The sequence below is a fragment of the Pygocentrus nattereri genome, chromosome 4 (genome assembly GCF_015220715.1).
Source record: "Pygocentrus nattereri isolate fPygNat1 chromosome 4, fPygNat1.pri, whole genome shotgun sequence".
NCBI classification, from domain to species: domain Eukaryota; kingdom Metazoa; phylum Chordata; class Actinopteri; order Characiformes; family Serrasalmidae; genus Pygocentrus; species Pygocentrus nattereri.
The window spans coordinates 21,881,756-21,904,521 of NC_051214.1; the positions used below are offsets into that span (position 1 = coordinate 21,881,756).

Below are 22,766 nucleotides of genomic sequence, written 5' to 3' on the forward strand. Positions count from 1 at the left end.
AGCGCAACGCACACTAACACACCACCACCACGTCCATGGGGGTCCTGACCACTGAAGAACAGGGTAAAAGGGGGCTAACAAAGTATCAGAGAAACAGATGGACTACAGTCTGTAACTGTAGAACTACAAAGTGCAGCTATACAGTAAGTGGAGCTGATAAAATGGACACAGTGGAGAAACAAGGACACTTCAGCTTTGCCAAACGTTTATACTTACATAGTTAAATGCGATGAACTCAGTGTTTGGGGTCATCTGGATGACCGTGTGTTGCTCTCTAAGATTATGTGCGTGGTCCTCCTCATCCTCCCTCCTCCCCTCCTTCCCTCCCTCTGTCCAATGGCTGGTCTCGGCTGGGCTGTGTCTGCGGCTCGTAGTGAGCGGCGCTCGTCAGTGCTGTAATAAGCAGCTGCTCGGTGGAGCTCTCTTACTCCTGCGGTCAGAGCGGCGGACGCAGACACCTGACCCTCACCGCCACCGTGCCCTCCTTCACACCGAGCTTCAGGGAGAGGGAAAGAAAGCCTCAAGCCACCTGCTCGAGCTGGAGTATGGAGACGTTAGCTCGGCTGAGGAGCGACTGAGAAGCGGCGGGAAAGTTCGCTCAGAGCCGCGGGATGAGCCACTCTTAGGTGGGTGAGAGCAGCTCTGCCTGTGCCGTCCGGTGTATCAGTATAAAAGCGCTGGCTGTAACGATTTGTGCCTCCGTTCGGGAGCCTAGCAAGACCCTTTTCAGTGGGGTGGCGAGGTTTGACCCAGCGGGTTAATCCGGGAGTTAAACTGCAGGTGTGCAGTGACTCTATGAGCGAATCACGTCTGGCAGCGTTACGAGCAGCGAACACTCAGTTCTGATGAGATCTAAGCTGCGTCTTTAACGCTCAGCTGTAAGGAGTGTTTCATTCACCTGATAAACGATAGACGGAGGCCCACTGGTGACATCCTGTAAAATAAAAATAATGCGTGGCCACGACTTAGTAAGGCGTGGGAATGAGATCCTAATGCCTGACCGTGGGAATGAGATTCTAATGCATGGCCATGGCTTAGTAAGGTGTGGGAATGACATTATTATATGTGGCCACAACTTAAGAAGGTGTGAGAATGAGATCCTAATGTGAGGCCACGGCTTAGTAAAGTGTGGGAATGAGATTGTAAAGCATGGCCATGACTTGAACGAGATTCTAATGCATGGCCCTGGCTTAGTAAGGTGTGGGAATGACATTATAATATGTGGTCACAACTTAAGAAGGTGTGAGAATGAGATCCTAATGTGAGGCCACGGCTTAGTAAGGTGTGAAATGAGATCCTAATGCCTAGCCACGACTTGGTAAGGCATGATCTCGTTCCCACACCTCACTTAGTCATGGCCAACGACATAGTTAATCGCATTCCCATGCCTTACTGCGTGCACGCATTAGGATCTTGTTCCCACTCGTTAATAAGGCGTGGCCATGCGTTATGTTTATATCTGATGTCATCAGCAGGGCTCTGTATGTTGCTGTGCGATGGTCACCTCATCTCACCATCGTTCAGCCTACCTCACAGATCAGCGCTGCTAAAGTGCGCTGGACAAAGTATTAGTGTGGTCATAGTTACATCGCTGTTAACCTCGTAGCTCCAAAACGGAAACTTTACAGGAGAAGGAAAAACATGCTTTACTTTTAATGCCAGTCAATGGTACCAGACATTTTGTCTAGGTAATTTTGGCTGATTCCTTTTGGTCCATTCATCATGAAATTTACACACAATTTAAAGGGCAACAAGCATTTTCAAATTACATCAAAAACCCCAAAAACGAGAAATATGGACATGTTCCAACAGCAGCGATAGGACGATAATGAAAATAAGGCAGTTATTAACCAGTTAATCACAGTTTCAGACTCGGTTTCACTCTGGAAAAACTGAAAATGTCATTCCCTGTACTATTTCTAATCTCTGCTGAACAATGTAAACAGTAATGGTGGGGAACCCACAGTAATGTACAGTAATCCATTTAACACAGCAGAAATACTGCAATACACTCATGTAGAAATCTATCTGGGGCTTTTAAACATTTTCCTCATATAAAAAGCCAATGTTAGCTGCTTTCTTAAGCAAAAGAGTCAGATTATGGATATAGACTAACTAATTGGTAACTGCACCAGTGGCACATTTTCACTGTGAAGGCTTTCACACAAAGTAGCAGAACTTCTCTGTGGTTATACTTCAGTGACACTGACCGACTCCCTTTGTCCTCTCCTCGAGGAAGTCCAGTTTTATATGTAGTTAGTTAAGTTCAGTATTATATGTAGTTAGTTAAGTTCAGTATTATATGTAGTTAGTTAAGCCCAGTATTATATGTAGTTAGTTAAGTCTAGTATTATATGTAGTTAGTTAAGTCCAGTATTATATGTAGTTAGTTAAGTTCAGTATTATATGTAGTTAGTTAAGCCCAGTATTATATGTAGTTAGTTAAGTCCAGTATTATATGTAGTTAGTTAAGTTCAGTATTATATATAGTTAGTTAAGCCCAGTATTATATGTAGTTAGTTAAGTCCAGTATTATATGTAGTTAGTTAAGTTCAGTATTATATGTAGTTAGTTAAGTTCAGTATTATATGTAGTTAGTTAAATCCAGTATTATATGTAGTTAGTTAAGTCCAGTATTATATGTAGTTAGTTAAGTCCAGTAATATATGTAGTTAGTTAAGTTCAGTATTATATGTAGTTACTTAAGTCCAGTATTATATGTAGTTAGTTAAATCCAGTATTATATGTAGTTAGTTAAGTCCAGTATTATATGTAGTTAGTTAAGTCCAGTATTATATGTAGTTAGTTAAGTCCAGTATTATATGTAGTTAGTTAAGTTCAGTATTATATGTAGTTAGTTAAGTTCAGTATTATATGTAGTTAGTTAAATCCAGTATTATATGTAGTTAGTTAAGTCCAGTATTATATGTAGTTAGTTAAGTCCAGTATTATATGTAGTTACTTAAGTCCAGTATTATATGTAGTTAGTTAAATCCAGTATTATATGTAGTTAGTTAAGTCCAGTATTATATGTAGTTAGTTAAGCCCAGTATTATATGTAGTTAGTTAAGTCAAGTATTATATGTAGTTAGTTAAGCCCAGTATTATATGTAGTTAGTTAAGTCAAGTATTATATGTAGTTAGTTAAGTCCAGTAATATATGTAGTTAGTTAAGTTCAGTATTATATGTAGTTACTTAAGTCCAGTATTATATGTAGTTAGTTAAATCCAGTATTATATGTAGTTAGTTAAGTCCAGTATTATATGTAGTTAGTTAAGTCCAGTATTATATGTAGTTAGTTAAGTCCAGTATTATATGTAGTTAGTTAAGTTCAGTATTATATGTAGTTAGTTAAGTTCAGTATTATATGTAGTTAGTTAAATCCAGTATTATATGTAGTTAGTTAAGTCCAGTATTATATGTAGTTAGTTAAGTCCAGTATTATATGTAGTTAGTTAAGTCCAGTATTATATGTAGTTACTTAAGTCCAGTATTATATGTAGTTAGTTAAATCCAGTATTATATGTAGTTAGTTAAGTCCAGTATTATATGTAGTTAGTTAAGCCCAGTATTATATGTAGTTAGTTAAGTCAAGTATTATATGTAGTTAGTTAAGCCCAGTATTATATGTAGTTAGTTAAGTCCAGTATTATATGTAGTTAGTTAAGTCAAGTATTATATGTAGTTAGTTAAGTCCAGTATTATATGTAGTTAGTTAAGTCCAGTATTATATGTAGTTAGTTAAGTCCAGTATTATATGTAGTTAGTTAAGTTCAGTATTATATGTAGTTAGTTAAGTTCAGTATTATATGTAGTTAAAAATCAGCTCCTGGTTTGATCAATCAGTGCTTCAGCAAATTGTGCTCATGATGTAATTGATGATATTAACAAGTCTCTGTGGCGGCTGTGAAGGAGTCAAACTTTATGCAAAACTACATATGTTTATTTTCTAAGTGAAAACATGTGAACATTTAAACATGGCATTTTTTAATGCAGTTTAATGCAGGACTGTTTTTCATTTTTTTGCACAGGCTGCATTTAATGTTTTAAATTTCCCCATAAAATGTTAAGTTCAGCAAGGAAGCAGTCATTGTGCAAAGAACGTGTTAACTTACTTTCACTTAGAAAATCGACAAAGAACATGGAAATTGACCAGGGACATCCAAACGGTTGCATGCGACTATATGTAGTAGATGAAGTAAGCAAAGATCTCTAGTGTTGAAAAAACTTGCACAGTGTTGAATGAACACCTGCAGAGCTGAATGAACATCCACGTAAATTAATAAATGAATGTTACATTTATACAGCGTTAATTCCTTCACACAGAACTGAACGTAAAAAACGATACACTGTACATGAGTATAGCCTGAAATATGTTGTTAGTTGTGAATTTCTGTGGGGCAGTAGAGAGTTTGAGTATGATAGTCTGATTTTAGATGCTTTTGGATGATCTTAGATGAAGTGCTTCAATGAAAAAACAGCTCATTTTAAAGTTCAGTAGTTTTTAAGATTAATGAATTAGAAGATTAATGAAGGGTTCAGTGTCCTTTTTGAAAAAACTCTTTACACCTAGTCTAGGTGGGCTTATGTACACTCATCACATATGAAGGATATTGACGAAGTTCCATAATAACAGCCTGTATGACTAGTCCGTTTCACTTCCTGTGGTGCCTCTGCTCATCATTAATTATTTATATGTATCAGATATTGGTGTCAGAGGTTGTCCATAAATCCTTTTTTAATACAGTGGGGTCCAAAGGTCTTTGGTAATCTCAGATTACTTTCATATCGCTGCTGTAAGAACAAAACCTTGTATCTCCATTTTTTTTACATAATTTGAAAATACTTGTTGCCCTTTAAATTGTATGTAAATTTCATGATGAATGGACCAAAAGAAACATCCCAAAATTACTTGGACAAACTTCTGGTTCCATTGACTTACATTAAAAGTAGAGTACAGTTTTCCTTCTCCTGTAAAATTACCATTGTGGAGATTTAAAGGGAAGTTTTGTTCTGGGAACAGCAATTTAATCCTGTAAATAAACATTTTTGAAAAATACAGTTTTAGGCACCCAAGACACTTTTTAACTACATATAACAAACAAACACACTAACATCCAGAAAAATCACAATTTTTTATATATATATATATACTGCTCAAAAAAATAAAGGGAACACTCAAATAACACATCCTAGATCTGAATGAATGAAATTTTCTCATTGAATACTTTGATACTTTGTTCTGTACAAAGTTTAATGTGCTGACAACAAAATCACACAAAAATCATGAATGGAAATCAAATTTATTAACCAATGGAGGCCTGGATTTGGAGTCACACACAAAATTTAAGTGGAAAAACCCACTACAGGCTGATCCAACTTTGATGTAATGTCCTTAAAACAAGTCTAAATGAGGCTCAGTATTGTGTGTGGCCTCTATGTGCCTGTATGACCTCCCTACAACGCCTGGGCATGCTCCTGATGAGGTGGCGGATGGTCTCCTGAGGGATCTCCTCCCAGACCTGGACTAAAGTATCCACCAACTTCTGGACAGTCTGTGGTGCAACGTGGCGTTGGTGGATGGAGCGAGACACGATGTCCCACATGTGCTCAATCGGATTCAGGTCTGGGGAACGGGTGGGCCAGTCCATAGCTTCAATGCCTGCATCTTGCAGGAACTGCTGACACACTCCAGCCACATGAGGTCTAGCATTGTCCTGCATTAGGAGGAACCCAGGGGCAACCGCACCAGCATATGGTCTCACAAGGGGTCTGAGGATCTCATCTCGGTACGTAATGGCAGTCAGGCTACCTCTGGCGAGCACATGGAGGGCTGTGCAGCCCTCCAAAGAAATGCCACCCCACACCATTACTGACCCACTGCCAAACCGGTCATACTGAAGGATGTTGCAGGCAGCAGATCGCTCTCCACAGCGTCTCCAGACTCTGTCACGTCTGTCACATGTGCTCAGTGTGAACCTGCTTTCATCTGTGAAGAGCACAGGTGGGGGTTGTGCTCATAGCCCAACAACGTGCAGGACGCTTGGCATTTGCCAATCTGGTCGTCTCATGCTACCACGAGTGTGAAAGCACCACCAACATGCAAAAGTGACCAAAACATCAGCCAGAAAGCAGAAAGGTACTGAGAAGTGGTCTGTGGTCCCCACCTGCAGAACCACTCCTTTATACTCAATAATATACTCAATACTCGTGTCTTGCTAATTGCCAATAATTTCCACCTGTTGTCTATTCCATTTGCACAACAGCTGTGAAATTGATTGTCAATCAGTGTTGCTTCCTAAGTGGACAGTTTGATTTCACAGAAGTTTGATTTACTTGGAGTTATATTGTGTTGTTTAAGTGTTCCCTTTATTTTTTTGAGCAGTATATATATATATATATATATATATATATATATATATATATATAGTGCTTTTCTGGATGTTAGTGTGTTTGTTTACCCATTTTCAAGCCTCTCCTCGAGGAAGTCCAGTATTATATGTAGTTAGTTATGTCCAGTATTATATGTAGTTAGTTAAGTTCAGTATTATATGTAGTTAGTTAAGTTCAGTATTATATGTAGTTAGTTAAGTTCAGTATTATATGTAGTTAGTTAAGCCCAGTATTATATGTAGTTAGTTAAGTCCAGTATTATATGTAGTTAGTTAAGTTCAGTATTATATGTAGTTAGTTAAGTCCAGTATTATATGTAGTTAGTTAAGTCCAGTATTATATGTAGTTAGTTAAGTTCAGTATTATATGTAGTTAGTTAAGTCCAGTATTGTATGTAGTTAGTTAAGTCCAGTATTATATGTAGTTAGTTAAGTCCAGTATTATATGTAGTTAGTTAAGTTTAGTATTATATGTAGTTAGTTAAGTCCAGTATTATATGTAGTTAGTTAAGTCCAGTATTATATGTAGTTAGTTAAGTTCAGTATTATATGTAGTTAGTTAAGTCCAGTATTATATGTAGTTAGTTAAGTCCAGTATTGTATGTAGTTAGTTAAGTTTAGTATTATATGTAGTTAGTTAAGTCCAGTATTATATGTAGTTAGTTAAGTCCAGTATTATATGTAGTTAGTTAAGTCCAGTATTATATGTAGTTAGTTAAGTTCAGTATTATATGTAGTTAGTTAAGTTCAGTATTATATGTAGTTAGTTAAGTCCAGTATTGTATGTAGTTAGTTAAGTCCAGTATTATATGTAGTTAGTTAAGTTCAGTATTATATGTAGTTAGTTAAGTCCAGTATTATATGTAGTTAGTTAAGTCCAGTATTATATGTAGTTAGTTAAGTCCAGTATTATATGTAGTTAGTTAAGTTCAGTATTATATGTAGTTAGTTAAGTTCAGTATTATATGTAGTTAGTTAAGTTCAGTATTATATGTAGTTAGTTAAGTCCAGTATTGTATGTAGTTAGTTAAGTCCAGTATTATATGTAGTTAGTTAAGTCCAGTATTATATGTAGTTAGTTAAGTCCAGTATTATATGTAGTTAGTTAAGTCCAGTATTATATGTAGTTAGTTAAGTTCAGTATTATATGTAGTTAGTTAAGTCCAGTATTATATGTAGTTAGTTAAGTTCAGTATTATATGTAGTTAAAAAGCAGCTCCTGGTTTGACCAATCAGTGCTGCAGTAAATTGTGCTCATGATGTAATTGATGATATTAACAAGTTTCTGTGGCGGCTGTGAAGGAGTCAAGGAAAAATATGGACCCAAGAAATTCTTGTTAGTTTTTATTGTTTTTATGTTTATTTGAATTACGAATATGACTTTATTCTAATGTATATTGTGATAAACTCAGTGCTGATGAAAATTGTTTAAAAATTTGCTTAGATGCCTAAAACCTTCACACAGTAGTGTATATAACATTATATCACAGAAATATTGAAGATTCTGTACTACAGTATTTCTAGGTCTTTATTCGTATTGGAGCGAATTTGTAATACTGACCATATTAAGGCCTTTGTATAAAAAGGTCAGGTTTTTTTGAGCCTTATTCCTTCCACTGAAGCTTCAGACGACTCTCAGGTGGATATTCAAGTCAAAAAAATATAAAAGACTACTCAATGTAATGCTGAACATTTTATTTATAAAGAAAAACCTTTTACAGAATTAGCGAAGAATGCAGAGTAGAAGCATTTTCACTAGTGCTCTCAGCCTTAGGGTCCCCGCTGTAGGTACCTCCTGTGGTGTCACTTGCAGTTCAGATGAGTCAAGGACTGATTTTAGCATCAGTTAGTCAGTTGATTTGCTGTGGTTTAGCTGGCAGGAGATTAATTAAATGTTAATAATACAAAAACAGCACAAGTAAATGGCAGTAATCCAAAATCATCTATCCAGTATATTCAAGAACCATGACTGGTGCAGATTCCTCTTTCAGATCTAAAGCAGCTGTGTGTCTTTCTTTTAATACGTGAGATTAGAATTTGAGCTGATTTAGCTTTAGACATTAGTCACATTTTAAAATGCATGTCTTTTCAGTTCAGATTAAACCCCTTCACTAACTGAACTTCACTTTGGCTCAGCTGCTGTTTCATATTTGCACTATAGTCGATTGGGCACCCCTGGTCAAATGACATGTTCTGTTGATGTTCTAAGTGAAAACAGGTTAATGCATCCTCTACAGAGGACCCACTTCTGCTCAGTTACTGATTATGTACTAAATTTAACAAGATGGACACAAAATTTGGCATGGGTAAAACATATGGCACATTTTGTATTATATATTTCATTTTTTTATTTAGATTCTTTTTAAAATTTCTATTTTGACTATAACAGCTTCAGAATTCAGAAGACACAGTGATGTTTGGAGGTAGATCTCCATAAATGACACACAACATTAGAAGTCTACAGTAAAAAAGGCACTTTATGGCATTTGGCTGACGCTCTTATCCAGAGCGACTTACAATTTGATCATTTTACACAGGTAGGCCAAGGTGATGTTAGGAGTCTTGCCCAAGGACTCTTATTGGTATAGTGTAGGGTGTTTGCCCAGGTGGGGATTGAACCCCAGTCTACAGTGTAGAAGGCAGAGGTATTAACCACTACACTATACCAACCACATTTATAAATCAATTACAGTAAAATTACAGTAAAAATAACATTACTTTGAATTTTCTAGGCTGTATGTAAATCTGTAGGTGTGGAGAGAGACAGTTAACAGACCTGGCAGTTAACATTAAGCTACTTAACTTACACTTGCTTATAAATCAGAATGCACATTATTGGTCCCTTACAAAAGCTACATAGCATCTGATCAGTTCAGAATGAATGGAAATTTAAATACTGTAAGTAATAGTTTGTCAGTTCATCCAAAAAAATACTTCAGGTGGTACGAAACAGTTGATTGGGTTGATTCATTTCAAATAAATACTTTGAATGAAACAATGCTTAGAAAGCAAAATAAAGCAAAATCAGTATTTTACTACAATTTAAACCCCAGAAACTCTTCACATCACGCCTGCGTAGTTCCACTTTTTACACTGTAGCTGTTAAGGATTCACGGATATGGGAATTATGGGCTGATGACAATGTCCAATATTTTTCATGTACATAACACTATGTGGACAGTATTGGGACACATCTCGTAATCACTGAAGTTAAGGGTATCATTCAGTCTGATTGCCACAGGTGTATGAAATCTAGCAGCTAGCCATGCAGCCTGCCAGTACACACACTAGTGAAAGAATGGGTCATTCTAAAGAGCTTGCTGAATTCCAGTGTGGTTCTGTATTAGGAGGCCAGAGTTGTAACAAGTCAGTTTGTGAACCTTCTTCCCTCCTAGATATTCCACGATTAACTGTGAGTGGTATTACAGTGTTTAGGAAGCATTTAGGAACCACAGCAACTCAGCCACAAAGTGTGAGACCACCTGAAGTTACAGAGCGGGTTGCCGCGTGCTGAGGAGCATAGAGCGTAAAAGTCTCCAACACTCTGCTGATCAATACCTGCAGAGAACTGCAGAGTTCAAACTTCCTCTGGTAAAAACATCAGCACAAAAACTGCGCAACAGGAGCTTCATGGCAGAGTTTTCATGGCCGAGTAGGTGCACGCAAGCCTTACATCACCAAGCACAATGCCAAGCGTCGGATGAAGTGATGTAAAGCGGCACCACTGGACTCTGGAGCAGTGGAAAGGTATTCTGCAGAGTGATGAATCACTTTGCTCTGTCTGTCAGTCTGATGGATGAGTCTGGGTACAGCAATAAAAACAGCCTGTTTAATTCTTGGAGTGAAGAGAGGTTGGAAAATGCTCATGTAAAATAAATTATGACCCTTTTTGTTACACACATAAATGTTACACAAAAGTGGACATCAGGGAAAAAAATTAAATGGAAAAAGAAAAATTTGGGGATATGGGCAAAAACTGCTGAAGCTGAAATGATTCTGATATCATTGTGCATCTCTAGTAGTTATGCTAGTCCAAACATGCTTGGCAAAAAAATGCTATAGTGTTATATAGAGCTTTATAATATACACTATATATGCAAATGTATTTGCTTGTCTGCCTTCACACGCATATGAATTTGAGTGACATCCCATTCTTAATCCATAGGTTTTAATATGATGTCGGCCCACCCATTGCAGCTATAACAGCTTCAACTCTGCTGGGAAGGCTTTCCACAAGGATTAGAAGTGTGTTTATGGGAATTTTTCACCGTTCTTCCAGAAGCGCATTTGTGAGGCACTCACATTGGATGAGAAGGCCTGGCTCACAGTCTCCGCTCTAATTCATCCCAAAGGTGTTCTATTGGTTTGAGGTCAGGACTCTGTGTAGGCTGGTCAAGTTTTTGGTCTGCTGAAGAATTAAGAGTTCCTTTCACTGGAACTAAGGGGCTGAGCCCAACTCCTGAAAAACACCACCACACCATAATCCCCCCTCCACCAAACTTTACACTTGGCACAATGCAGTCAGACAAGTACCGTTCTCCTGGCAACCGCCAGACCCAGACTCCATCGGATTTCCAGACAGAGAAGCGTGATTGGTCACTCCAGAGAACACGTCTCCACTGCTGTAGAGTCCAGTGGCGGCGCTTTACACCACTGCATTCCACACTTTACATTACGCTTGGTGATGTAAGGCTTGGATGCAGCTGCTCGGCCATGGAAACCCATTCCATGAAGCTCTCTATGCTGTTCTTGAGCTGATCTGAAGGCCACATGAAGTTTGGAGGTCTGTAGTGATTGACTCTGCAGAAAGTTGGCGACCTCTGTGCACTATGCATCCATTGACCTCTGCCGACCACTTTGTGGCTGAGTTACTGTCGTTCCCAATCACTTCCTCTTTGGTATAATCCCACTGACAGTTGACTGTGGAATATTTAGTAGTGAGGAAATTTCACGACTGGACTTGATGCACAGGTGGCGTCCGATCACGGTACCATGCTGGAATTCACTGAGCTCCTGAGAGCGACCCATTCTTTCACTAATGTTTGTAGAAGCAGTCTGCAGGACTAGGGGCTTGGCTTTATACACCTGTGGCCATGGAAGTGATTGGAACACCTGAATACAATGATTTGGATGGGTGAGTAAATACATTTGGTAATGTAGTGTATGTGGCTGCGTAATTTATAGATTTATGTTGAAGTTCTGAATTGTAAAGTTGTTCTTCAGTCTGAATGAAAGGATAATTGTTTATTAGTTTGTTAGATCACAGTGAGAGGCCAGCAAAGATGTTACTTAATCATTTTGTTACAGCACACAAGTATTTCATTTATCTGCCGTTTAGGATGAGCTACACCTGTGCATTTATCAGTGGCAGTTTATTTAAAAGAGCTATAGCTGATATAGAGTGACCATAATGAGCCAGTGGATTTTACTGTGGTATTATATTTCTAATTTTGTATTTTCATAACTGCTACTAGTGTGTTTATGACACAGTGCAACAGAGTTGTGCTTCTTCTGGCCTCAGCCCTTCAGGGAAATTATCAGAGAGGCTGAGCATTGCCAGGGAGCACAGTGAGAAGGATTATTTGTGTTAGCTGTCCATGAATCCACAAGTGGCTTTTAGGAAGCAAATAAACCACCCATTGACAGATACATTCATCCATATTATTGACAGCTGCAGGTCATGAACGGTTATCTATTAAAATGTGGGTTAGACCACACAAGCCATTTGAAAACAAACACACTTTGAGTGGCTAGTAACAGAAGGGACTAAAGTATATGTGTGATATTTGTGTGTTTATGGATTTAATACTTTGATAACTGCAGGTTTCTCACTGTTTTTTTAATAATATTTCACATATGAATGGTTCATTTCACATATGAATAATGTATTAGCCATTTCTAACAGCATTCTTAGTTGGGGTATGAATCTCTAGGCACCTCACTTCTTCAATTTTGATTCCAAGAAGTGATTCTTGGAATCAAATCAATTCTCAATGCATTGCATTATTCTTCTCCTGTATTTGTCATTAACAAGTAGTGTTAGCTTAGTGTAATTGGAATGTAGCCTAAACTCATTAAACTCATTTTATTTCATTCTTTCCCATGTCACAAATTGAATATGTTTACATGCATCCTGATAATATATTAATAATCCAATTAATAACTCAATCGGATTAGAGTGCAGCCATTTAAACACCTCAGAACAGACTAGTTTGATTAAGGCTCGGTCTCTATCTGACTGAACAACGTGGGTAATCCTGTGAATAATCCATTAAATTGACGAATAATATCTGTGTAAATGCCTATATCTGATTACATTCCCTATCGGAATGTTTAAGTCCGTTCTGCATGTGTGTCGCGTCATAGTGAAAGTTTATATCATTCAACACGGCGGAGCAGAAACTGTGGCCTAGGGGTGCTAGGGTTTTTTTGGGGGGGGGGGGGGGGGGGGGGGGTGCTGGCTCTAAATCTCCCACTGCTTTTTCATAATTTTCAAAAATCGTACCTGACTATGGTGTTTTTTTATACTTAATGAAGACTGTCTGTTCACATTGTTCACTCTGAGTTTAATCCAGATCAATCTTATAACACACAGTGAAGAAACTGAACATTTATTGTTGACATTCAGTATAAAAGATACATGGAGCTGCAAGAAATGAGAAAAATATTGTGTTGGCTTAGCTTCCTTATTTGCATTCAGTTATTTATGAAAACTTTTTCCTTGCTTCTTTTGTACAAATTGCCTCAGAGCTGTTATGCAGGATGTGGTACACAGTATATTGACCTAATCAAATAAAATATATTTTTAATGTGTTGACCACATACAGTACTGTGCAGAAATCAGAGATCGCCTTCTATTTACTTCATTTGTAGTCAAAATGGCCATGAAGTACAAAGTTATTCGTTTTTTAGCATCTTCATAAAAAAAAAGAAAACATATATTTAATATCTCAACAAATATCTCAATATCTCGGCATCTCAACATCTAAATATAAAATAACAAATGTTCAGTATTTAGTGCGTCACTCATTACCTTTTATTACCGCTTCTGTTCTTTTCAGGAGACTCACTTTCTGTGTATGAAGAAATGCAGGGATATTTTTTTACCATATCCAGAATTCTGTCTTAGAAGTTGGTAGGATTTCATGCTTTTAATGATCCAAATAATTCCAAATGCATTTCGTGACGCTGAGGTCTGGACTCTGGGGTGGTCAGTCCATTGTTCTGAGAACAGTGACTGCTTCTTTGCTTCAGATTTTTTTCTTGTTTGTCCATTTCCTTTTCTCATAGCAGCTTCTTGAAAGCTATACATGTTTTCAGACTTTCTTAGTGGTGAATTGAACAGTGGAGCTGAGCTCTCTTAAAGATGGTGACTGTTGTGTGTGTGTATATATATATATATTTAATCAGTACTTCTTATTAGTGTGAGTTTCTCAGATTCAAAGCTTTTCATTGAGTGAAGGCACTGTAAACAATCTGTCTTAAATTGACAGACACTGAAAATTACTGACAGCCTTACCAATGGCTGCTAGTGTTTGCAAATCAACTTAAAGGAGGCCTTTTTCACTGTATCTACAAGAACTGTCCCAGAATGTGACACTTATGTTTAACCCTTGTGTGGTGTTCAGGTCTGTGCGACCCGTTTTCAATGTTTACCAAAAGAAAAAATGATGTGATTTATTATTATTTCAACCACAGATTCTTGGTCTTTGCTCATTTTCTGTGAAGAACATATAAAATAACCCATTTTCAGTGTCTTCACTCTGTTCACCCCCACATATTTATATTACACATGTGGTGTTGAGCTGAACCCGCAGGGAGTAAAAGTGTGGAGGTGCTGTGTATTCCACTTCATTGACCTATACTCCTATGTGGCCTGCTCTTTGTGTGTGTGTGTCTGTTGTGGCTGTATTGATTTAAACAACCAATAATGTGGTGGGTCCACCAGACCACAGAGTAACAAACACAACAACAGCACACAAGGGTTACGTACATGCTGGAAGTCATAAACAAAAAAATTAACTCTGATAAATGTGCCAATGTGAACTTTATTTACATAAACATGAGAAAATGCTAGACACAGGACAGACTGTTTTGTGTGATTCCTCTGAGTGAATAAACAGTAAAAAGTAGAACAATCTGAGATTTATTAGACACATTTATTGCACTGATGTTCTTCTTTCTTTTAGAGAAGATGAGACTTCTGTATGAGTAGCAGGGTAAACTAAAGATCCCATCCTATGGAAAGATATAAAGTCAGGAAGAAAGCAACTTTAATACATACACATCACTGTTGTTAGAAGAAAACCTTGTATCTCCAAAATGGTAACTTTACAGGAGAAGGAAAAAAACATGCTTTGATGTTAATGTAAGTCAACGGAACCAGAATTTTCTTTTGGTTCATCATGAAATCATGAAATTTACACACAATATAAAGAGCAACAGGCATTTACAAATTAGGTGAAAAATGGAGATGCAAGCTTTTGTTCTGACAGTAGCGATGTATAATGTTACTTAACAACAATCGGTTTCACTAAGCTGCAATAATGTGCTTATCAGACATCAACAAATGCAGTGGTGTAAAGCACCACCACTGGACTCTACAGCAGTGGAGACGTGTTTTCTGGAGCGACGAATCACGCTTCTCTATCTGACAATCCGATGGATGAGTCTGGGTTTGGTGGTTGCCAGGAGAATGGTACTTGTCTGACTGCATTGTGCCAAGTGTAAAGTTTGGTGGAGGGGGGATTATGGTGTGGGGTTGTTTTTCAGGAGTTGGGCTCGGCCCCTTAGTTCCAGTGAAAGGAACTCTTAATGCTTCAGCACCAAGAGATTTTGGACAATTTCCTGCTCCCAACTTTGTGGGAACAGTTTGGGGACGGTCCCTTCCTGTTCCAACATGACTGCGCACCAGTGCACAAAGCAAGGGGTCCATAAAGACGATGAGCGAGTTTGGTGTGGAAGAACTTGACTGGCCTGCACAGAATCCTGACCTCAACCCAGTAGAGCACCTTTAGGATGAATTAGAGTGGAGATGTGAGCCAGACCTTCTCGTCCAACATCAGTGTCTGACCTCACAAACGCGCTTGTGGATAAATGGTCAAAAATTCCCATAAACACACTCCTAACCCTTGTGAAAAGCCTTCCCAGAAGAGTTGAAGCTGTTGTAACTGCAAAGGGTGGGCTGACATCATATTAAACCCTATGGATTAAGAATGGGATGTCACTCAATTTCATATGCCTGTGAAGGCAGACGAGTGAATACTTTTGCCAATATAATGTATCTCAGTCTGAGAAAAAAATTGCTGTCGGTGTTGCATCAGTGATTTTTCAATGCTTCTCCTTGAATTTCAATGTGCAACACATAGTGAAATATTCATTTCATGGGGACTAGATGGTCATTATTTGAGATGTATCCCTAATCCTTGTGCTCTCTTTAATGGCAGGTTCTTGTCACAAGGTAACCTCAAAAGATCATCTTTATCTATGGAAAATTCACCAAACTGATTGGGCTATGTTGATTGCTTTGCCTGACGGCTTAGCTTCTGGCAGCAGCTGTTCTCTATAAAATATTATTGAGGTCACTGCCAGCAGATTGCTTTACATACATGAATGACTTAGAAAACGTCTGAGAGAAAGAGCTGGAGATCCTGCAGAGCATCTACACCAATGCCAACTGTTTATAATGAAAGGATGGTTGAATATTGGCCTGTCTTTTTGGTGTGTTGTTGCTTTGTAGCTTTCTCGACCATCTAAAATGAATATGATGAAGCATTTAGTTTTACAAAGTTGCATAAGATTTTATGTATCATACGCAATACTTACACCCTCGGTAGAGGTGGGAATCTTTAGGCACCTCACGATTCGATTTGATTATGATTCAGAGGCTGCGATGCGATTATAAAATGATTATCGATGCATCTTTTTTTCTATACAGGATTTCTGACAACTTTGTACTTTTAAAGCAAAGTATTTGTAATCATCCATATTGAATTTACTTCCAGTATCTTTCATTAATAAAACAAATGGAAGTGGTTTGGCAACAGAACAGATCCTAATCCTTGGCAATAAAAGTTGCGACAGAGTCTGTAATTCACTTCCAGTTTGGGTGGAACTTTGACGTCGCTTGCTTGAACATATGGAGATAAATGGACTTATTCAGTTCAATTCAATTCAGTTTTACAACGATGTTGTCACAAAGCAGCTTTACAGAAGTTTGAAAACATACAGTTACAACATATATCCACCAGTGAGCAAGCGAGAGGCGATGATGGCAAGTAAAACTCCCTCAGACTGGAGGATGAGACCTTGGGAGGAACCAAGACTCACAAGGGGAGACCCGTCTGCCTCTGGTCAAACAGTATATACAATTTAATAATCTAAATGCCAAATAAAAGCTAAGAGGATCTCTGTTTGAAGACTGGATGGTAAAGCTTTAGAAACTGCACTGGTAGAAGCAGTCTCTGACTGAGGCAGTCTCTGACTGAATCTTTATGAAAAGAGTGAGCTGAAACAGTCCTGTCCTATCTCAATGCTGGTACATCTAGATGGCACAATGATGTAATTGAGGGTGTTGCAGTTGACACAAATGAACAGGAGAGCGGGTTGGTGATAGGTAAGGAGGAGGCCCTGATGGTCAGTCTTCCAACAGCATTCAGCAGGATGGGAGGGCAGTCATTATCTCAGGAAGAGTAAAGTGACAAAATTAGTTCTGCTCAGAAGTATGACTGTAGGAAATATGAAAAAAAAAAAAAATTTAATTTTATTTATTCACATTTAAAATCAGCGCAGTTGGTTTCCTGGTACATTAACTCTGCAATGAGACTGTCAAACACTAAAAAGCTGTGAAGATGAAGTCACTTCTCTTTTGAATTTTCCTGTTCCACCTTAAATGGTGCCGCGTTTACGTTCTGACGGCTCAGGCAGCGTTTAAGGTGGAACTGGAAAATTTGAACAAGGAGCTGGCGAATAAGAAGCAACTTCAGCTTCTTGAAACAGTCAAATGTTGAGAGACATTTTACAAGAAACTGAATTTTGAGGAGAGGGGAGGAAAGCGGCTATAGCTGAGCTGGTTCTTTAACCTATACTAGGATATGAGCACATATTGAGACATACTGGACATCAAGGCCCAATCCCATTTCTTCTTTTTACCCATAACCCTTGTTTTCGAGTGTCACCCTAACCCCTTGGAACTGAGTTACAATTAGCTAGCTAGCTGCCAACACATTAGCGTGCTGTTAGCTTGTTACGAAGAAAATGATCATAATACACTGAAACAACATTAAACTAAGATAATTCAGTGGTTATCATACATTTTTTAATGGAGAAAACATTTATATTTGTAGGTTTCTCTGGTCGCTCACGTGGCCATCTTGCCATTGTTTCTTTTTTCTCATAATTCTCTGTTTGAATTATGACCCTATTATGATCCATTTGGAGGGTCATGTAGCCCCAACACTTCACCCTACCCCTCCATCTCAACAAAAATTGGGACACCCTACCCCTAGACGTGAACATGCAAAACAGTGGGCTAAGGCTAAGTGGTAGGGATGAGAGGGTGAAATAAAAAATTATTTGATTTATTATTATTTGAACCTCGGATTCTTGGCCTTTGCTCATTTTCTGTGAAGAACATATAAAATAACCCATTTTCAGTGTCTTCACTCTGTTCACCCCCCACACATTTATATTGCATATGTGGTGTTGGGCTGAACCTGTGGTGAACAGAAGTGTGGAGGTGCTGTGTCCTTCACTTCGTTCTCCTCCTACATGACCTACTGTTAGTGTGTGCTGACTGGCTATAGCTGCTAAAGTAGACCCCTATGCTGGGCACTTGTGATATTTTAAAGTGGTATTTTTACATAAATTGTTGTCTGTATTGATTTAAAAACAGTAATGTGGTAGGTCCAACAGACCACTGGGTAACAAACACATCAACACCACACAAGGGTTAAAATGGCAGTTTGACCTGTTAAATAATAGTATGTCTGGGTTTTTCTGCAACTACTGACGCTTTTGGCTGTCCAGAGTTTCAGAACACCACAGCAGTAAGGTGTTGTGGTGCTGTAAGGTGTTGTGGTAAAAACTTTGTACTCTATTTCAGTTCAAATGGTAAACACAACATATCCTGTTACATTAGCTTTGGAAGACAATGTCTAATATATTTAAATTAACATAAAATTTTATTGAAAAGACTTAATAATAAATGTAGAGTAAAGTCTACAGTCAAGACAAGCAGAAAAATGAAAAGATTATGTTTACTTTGCTTTTCTGTAAATCGGGAGACACCTAGATCAGGTTTCCTACACTGCTGTCCTTGTAGACTTGTTTGGCTTTGAAAAATAGCGTTACTTTAGGTCATTTGGTCGGAGTCTATGCAAGGACATACACTGCTCAGAAAAATAAAGGGAACACTTAAACAACACAATATAACTCCAAGTAAATCAAACTGTCCACTTAGGAAGCAACACTGATTGACAATCAATTTCACAGCTGTTGTGCAAATGGAACAGACAACGGGTGGAAAATGTTTTGGTCACTTTTGAATGTTGGTGGTGCTTTCACACTCGTGGTAGCATGAGACGGACTCTACAACACACACAAGTGGCTCAGGTAGTGCAGCTCATCCAGGATGGCACATCAATGCGAGCTGTGGCAAGAAGGTTTGCTGTGTCTGTCAGTGTAGTGTCCAGAGGCTGGAGGCGCTACCAGGAGACGGGCCAGTACACCAGGAGACGTGGAGGAGGCCGAAGGAGGGCAACAACCCAGCAGCAGGACCGCTACCTCTGCCTTTGTGCAAGGAGGAACAGGAGGAGCACTGCCAGAGCCCTGCAAAATGACCTCCAGCAGGCCACAAATGTACATGTGTCTGCACAAACGGTTAGAAACCGACTCCATGAGGATGGTATGAGGGCCCGACGTCCACAGATGGGGGTTGTGCTCACAGCCCAACACCGTGCAGTTTGCATGGCATTTGCCAGAGAACACCAGGATTGGCAAATTCACCACTGGCGCCCTGTGCTCTTCACAGATGAAAGCAGGTTCACACTGAGCACATGTGACAGATGTGACGGAGTCTGGAGACGCCGTGGAGAGCGATCTGCTGCCTGCAACATCCTTCAGCATAATTGGTTTGGCAGTGGGTCAGTAATGGTGTGGGGTGGCATTTCTTTAGAGGGCCACACAGCCCTCCATGTGCTCGCCAGAGGTAGCCTGACTGCCATTAGGTACCGAGATGAGATCCTCAGGCCCCTTGTGAGACCATATGCTGGTGCAGTTGCCCCTGGGTTCCTCCTAATGCAGGACAATGCTAGACCCCATGTGGCTGGAGTGTGTCAGCAGTTCCTGCAAGATGAAGGCATTGAAGCTATGGACCGGCCCGCCCGTTCCCCAGACCTGAATCCGATTGAGCACATCTGGGACATCATCTCTCGCTCCATCCACCAACGCCACATTGCGCCACAGACTGTCCAGGAGTTGGCGGATGCTTTAGCCCAGGTCTGAGAGGGGATCCCTCAGGAGACCATCCGCCACCTCATCAGGAGCATGCCCAGGCGTTGTAGGGAGGTCATACAGGCACATGGAGGCCACACACAATACTGAGCCTCATTTTGACTTGTTTTAAGGACATCACATCAAAGTTGGATCAGCCTGTCGTGTGTTTTTCCACTTTAATTTTGTGTGTGACTCCAAATCCAGGCCTCCATTGGTTAATAAATTTGATTTCCATTGATGATTTTTGTTTGATTTTGTTGTCAGTACATTCAAATTTGTACAGAACAAAGTATTCAATGAGAATATTTCATTCATTCAGATCTAGGATGTGTTATTTGAGTGTTCCCTTTACTTTTTTGAGCAGTGCATAAATGTAGGACAGACATATTTAAGGAAGAATGACATTATTGACTAATGAACAACTGTACTTATTTCATAATATTGTGATTTAACAGGTACACAGTGCAGTTACAATTTGAAAAAATCTAGTTATGTAATCCAGTAATTTTATGCATTTGAAGATTGAATCAAGTTCAATAAAACCAATATTTTTGTACCCAAAATATGCACCGTTATATCATTTGCTAATTGGGTTGTAAAACGTTCTGTAAATTTGTTTCCTGTATCCATTTAGTTCAGACAGTGTGAACTTTGTGGTTTTGTTGTGTTTTTTTTAACCTTTTATTTTTAACCCAAACAACAAAGGCATTGAACAGTTCGGCAGTAAAAAAAGTGGAATTGACCGTAAAAAAATCATGATCAGTGCATCAAAACGAACACGTTGTTTTCTTAGGAGGCATCATAGGGGATGTTTTCTCTATCAGAGGAAATCACTTCAATTTGTCAAACTAATTTATTATTAATAAGGTTTACCGACTTGAAGTGTGTATTGAAATAGAATATCTCCATATTCTGATGAAGAAAAATGATGACTGTAATCATGTTGTTGTTGCATAACTTACTACTCAAACTAGAGCTGGGAGGCCAGAGGAGTTCTGAACTCTCTTCAGGAGAGCTTTTGCTTAGTGCCGATCATTTGCAAACTTTAGTGTTCAAGCAGTCCAATTACATTGGATGGTATAATTAACTAGAAAGAGAAAGTTTGTGAATGAACTTTACATTGGCTTGAAAAAGCCAGTTAGTTATGTTAAAATGTTAAAATGGTTGAAGACTGTTGATGGTTGTTAAAATGCCAAAATGTCCGTTGTGGATGGTAATTTGTTGTTAGGTGCTACCATGAATGAAGTTCCACCTTAAATTCTGTGCCACATTAATTTTGGTGCTACCTTAAATTAAGTTCCACCTTAAAGTTCGTGCAAAATTAATTTTTCTGCTACCTTAAATTCTGTACCACCTTAATTTAAGTGCTACCATAAAATGGAGTTCCACCTAAAATTTTAATTGCAATTCCCCCTGAAATTCAGTGCCACCTTTATTTTAGTGCTACCCTAAAGAGAGTTCCATCTTAAATTCTGTGTCTCCTTAAATGTAGTGCCATGTTAATTGCAGTGCCACCTTAAAAGAAGGTCCACCTTAAATTCTATGCCACCTTAATTTTATTGCTATGTTAATTGAAGTTCCACCTTAAATTTTGTGCCACATTCATTTTGGTGCTACCTTAAATTAAGTTCCACCTTAAAGTTCGCGCAAAATTTATTTTTCAGTGCCACCTTTGTTTTAGTGCTACCCTAAAGACAGTTCCACCTTAAATTCTGTGCCTCCTTAAATGTAGTGCCATGTTAATTGCAGTGCCACCTTAAAAGAAGGTCCACCTTAAATTCTATGCCACCTTAATTTTATTGCAATGTTAATTGAAGTTCCACCTTAAATTCTGTGCCTTCTTAAATTTAGTGCTATGTTAATTGAAGTTCCACCTTAAATTCATTGTCTTTGAGCAATACATTTCTGAAAACCGAATGTCGGATCGCTTAGAAAAGCACAAGCAACCGAAGTCCTACAGAGATCGTGGCTCTGTGTTGAAAAGTGTAGGATGAGTAGCGTTTAGTTTGAGTATAGAATAATAATAAGAAGCAGGTTATGAAGAACAGTACGTTGGCTTTTTCAGCTTTGTCAGGTTTTTTTCAGACTGTAAAAAGTTTAAAAATATTAGTTACTGGGCTTCCTTACAATTTTGAGTTCAGTGAACTTCTGATTGTAAGTTAACAGATAAAGAATCTTCTGTTGACTGACTGTTTGAAGTATAATAAACTAAAAAAATGTAGACAGTCTGGTAACTTCTTTGAATTTCACCAAACACTCCTAGTGACCCTCAAAGCCCTCAAAATGTTGACACGTGAACTCTGAACCACTTTCTAATCTCTGAAACATTTTAAACCTTCAGCTGTTTGTTCCACGGGAAGCTGACCACACTCCAGATCCCCTATGGAGAACGAGACTTCAGTGCACACAGGCTACATCCCCCCTTATCTCCTCCGCGGGGACCCCTTCGCCTCCAAGCTGTCCAAAGAAGGAGACATAGTGGCAGCCGTGTACATCCTCATCATCGGTAAGCGTCCAGGGTGAAGTCCATTTACTCCAGCTGGTTCAAACGACTTTCCAGATTGACGTAACAACTAAAAAGACCACTCTCATAAAGAAAACCTCCTACTTTAGGAAAGGGGACTGTTTCTATTGGTCCTTTCCTCATTCAATGTTCACAGAAAACAAACAGCTGGCATTTTTCTGATGTGTGAAAAACACTGACGCAACATCATTTTGCGCTGTAAGTGGCTGAAAAGTAAACGTGTATTTACAAAACAAACCAAATTCGAATCTAACTCAATATTCCTCTCAAATTAAGTTTTCTTTTTTTCTCACATATCAACAACACGAAAAGCAGGGCTGCTGCGTTTACGGTCAGCTTTGATATTCCACTCCCA

At 38.6% G+C, this 22,766-nt stretch overlaps 1 protein-coding gene across 2 annotated transcripts in view; it reads left to right on the plus strand.

Moving 5' to 3' along the window:
- The first annotated feature begins 408 nt into the window (after positions 1–408).
- The window catches only part of opn5 (opsin 5), a 61,974-nt gene continuing 39,616 nt past the window's right edge, over positions 409–22,766 (plus strand). Inside the window, exons 1-2 of one of the 2 annotated variants that reach the window (XM_017683235.2) lie at positions 409–626; positions 22,229–22,393. In XM_017683235.2, coding sequence (XP_017538724.2) covers positions 22,270–22,393 — 124 coding nt within the window. In that variant the 5' untranslated portion in view covers positions 409–626; positions 22,229–22,269. Of the gene's footprint in view, positions 627–22,228; positions 22,394–22,766 lie in introns of those variants that run through there. The other variant, XM_037537642.1, reaches the window with a different exon arrangement.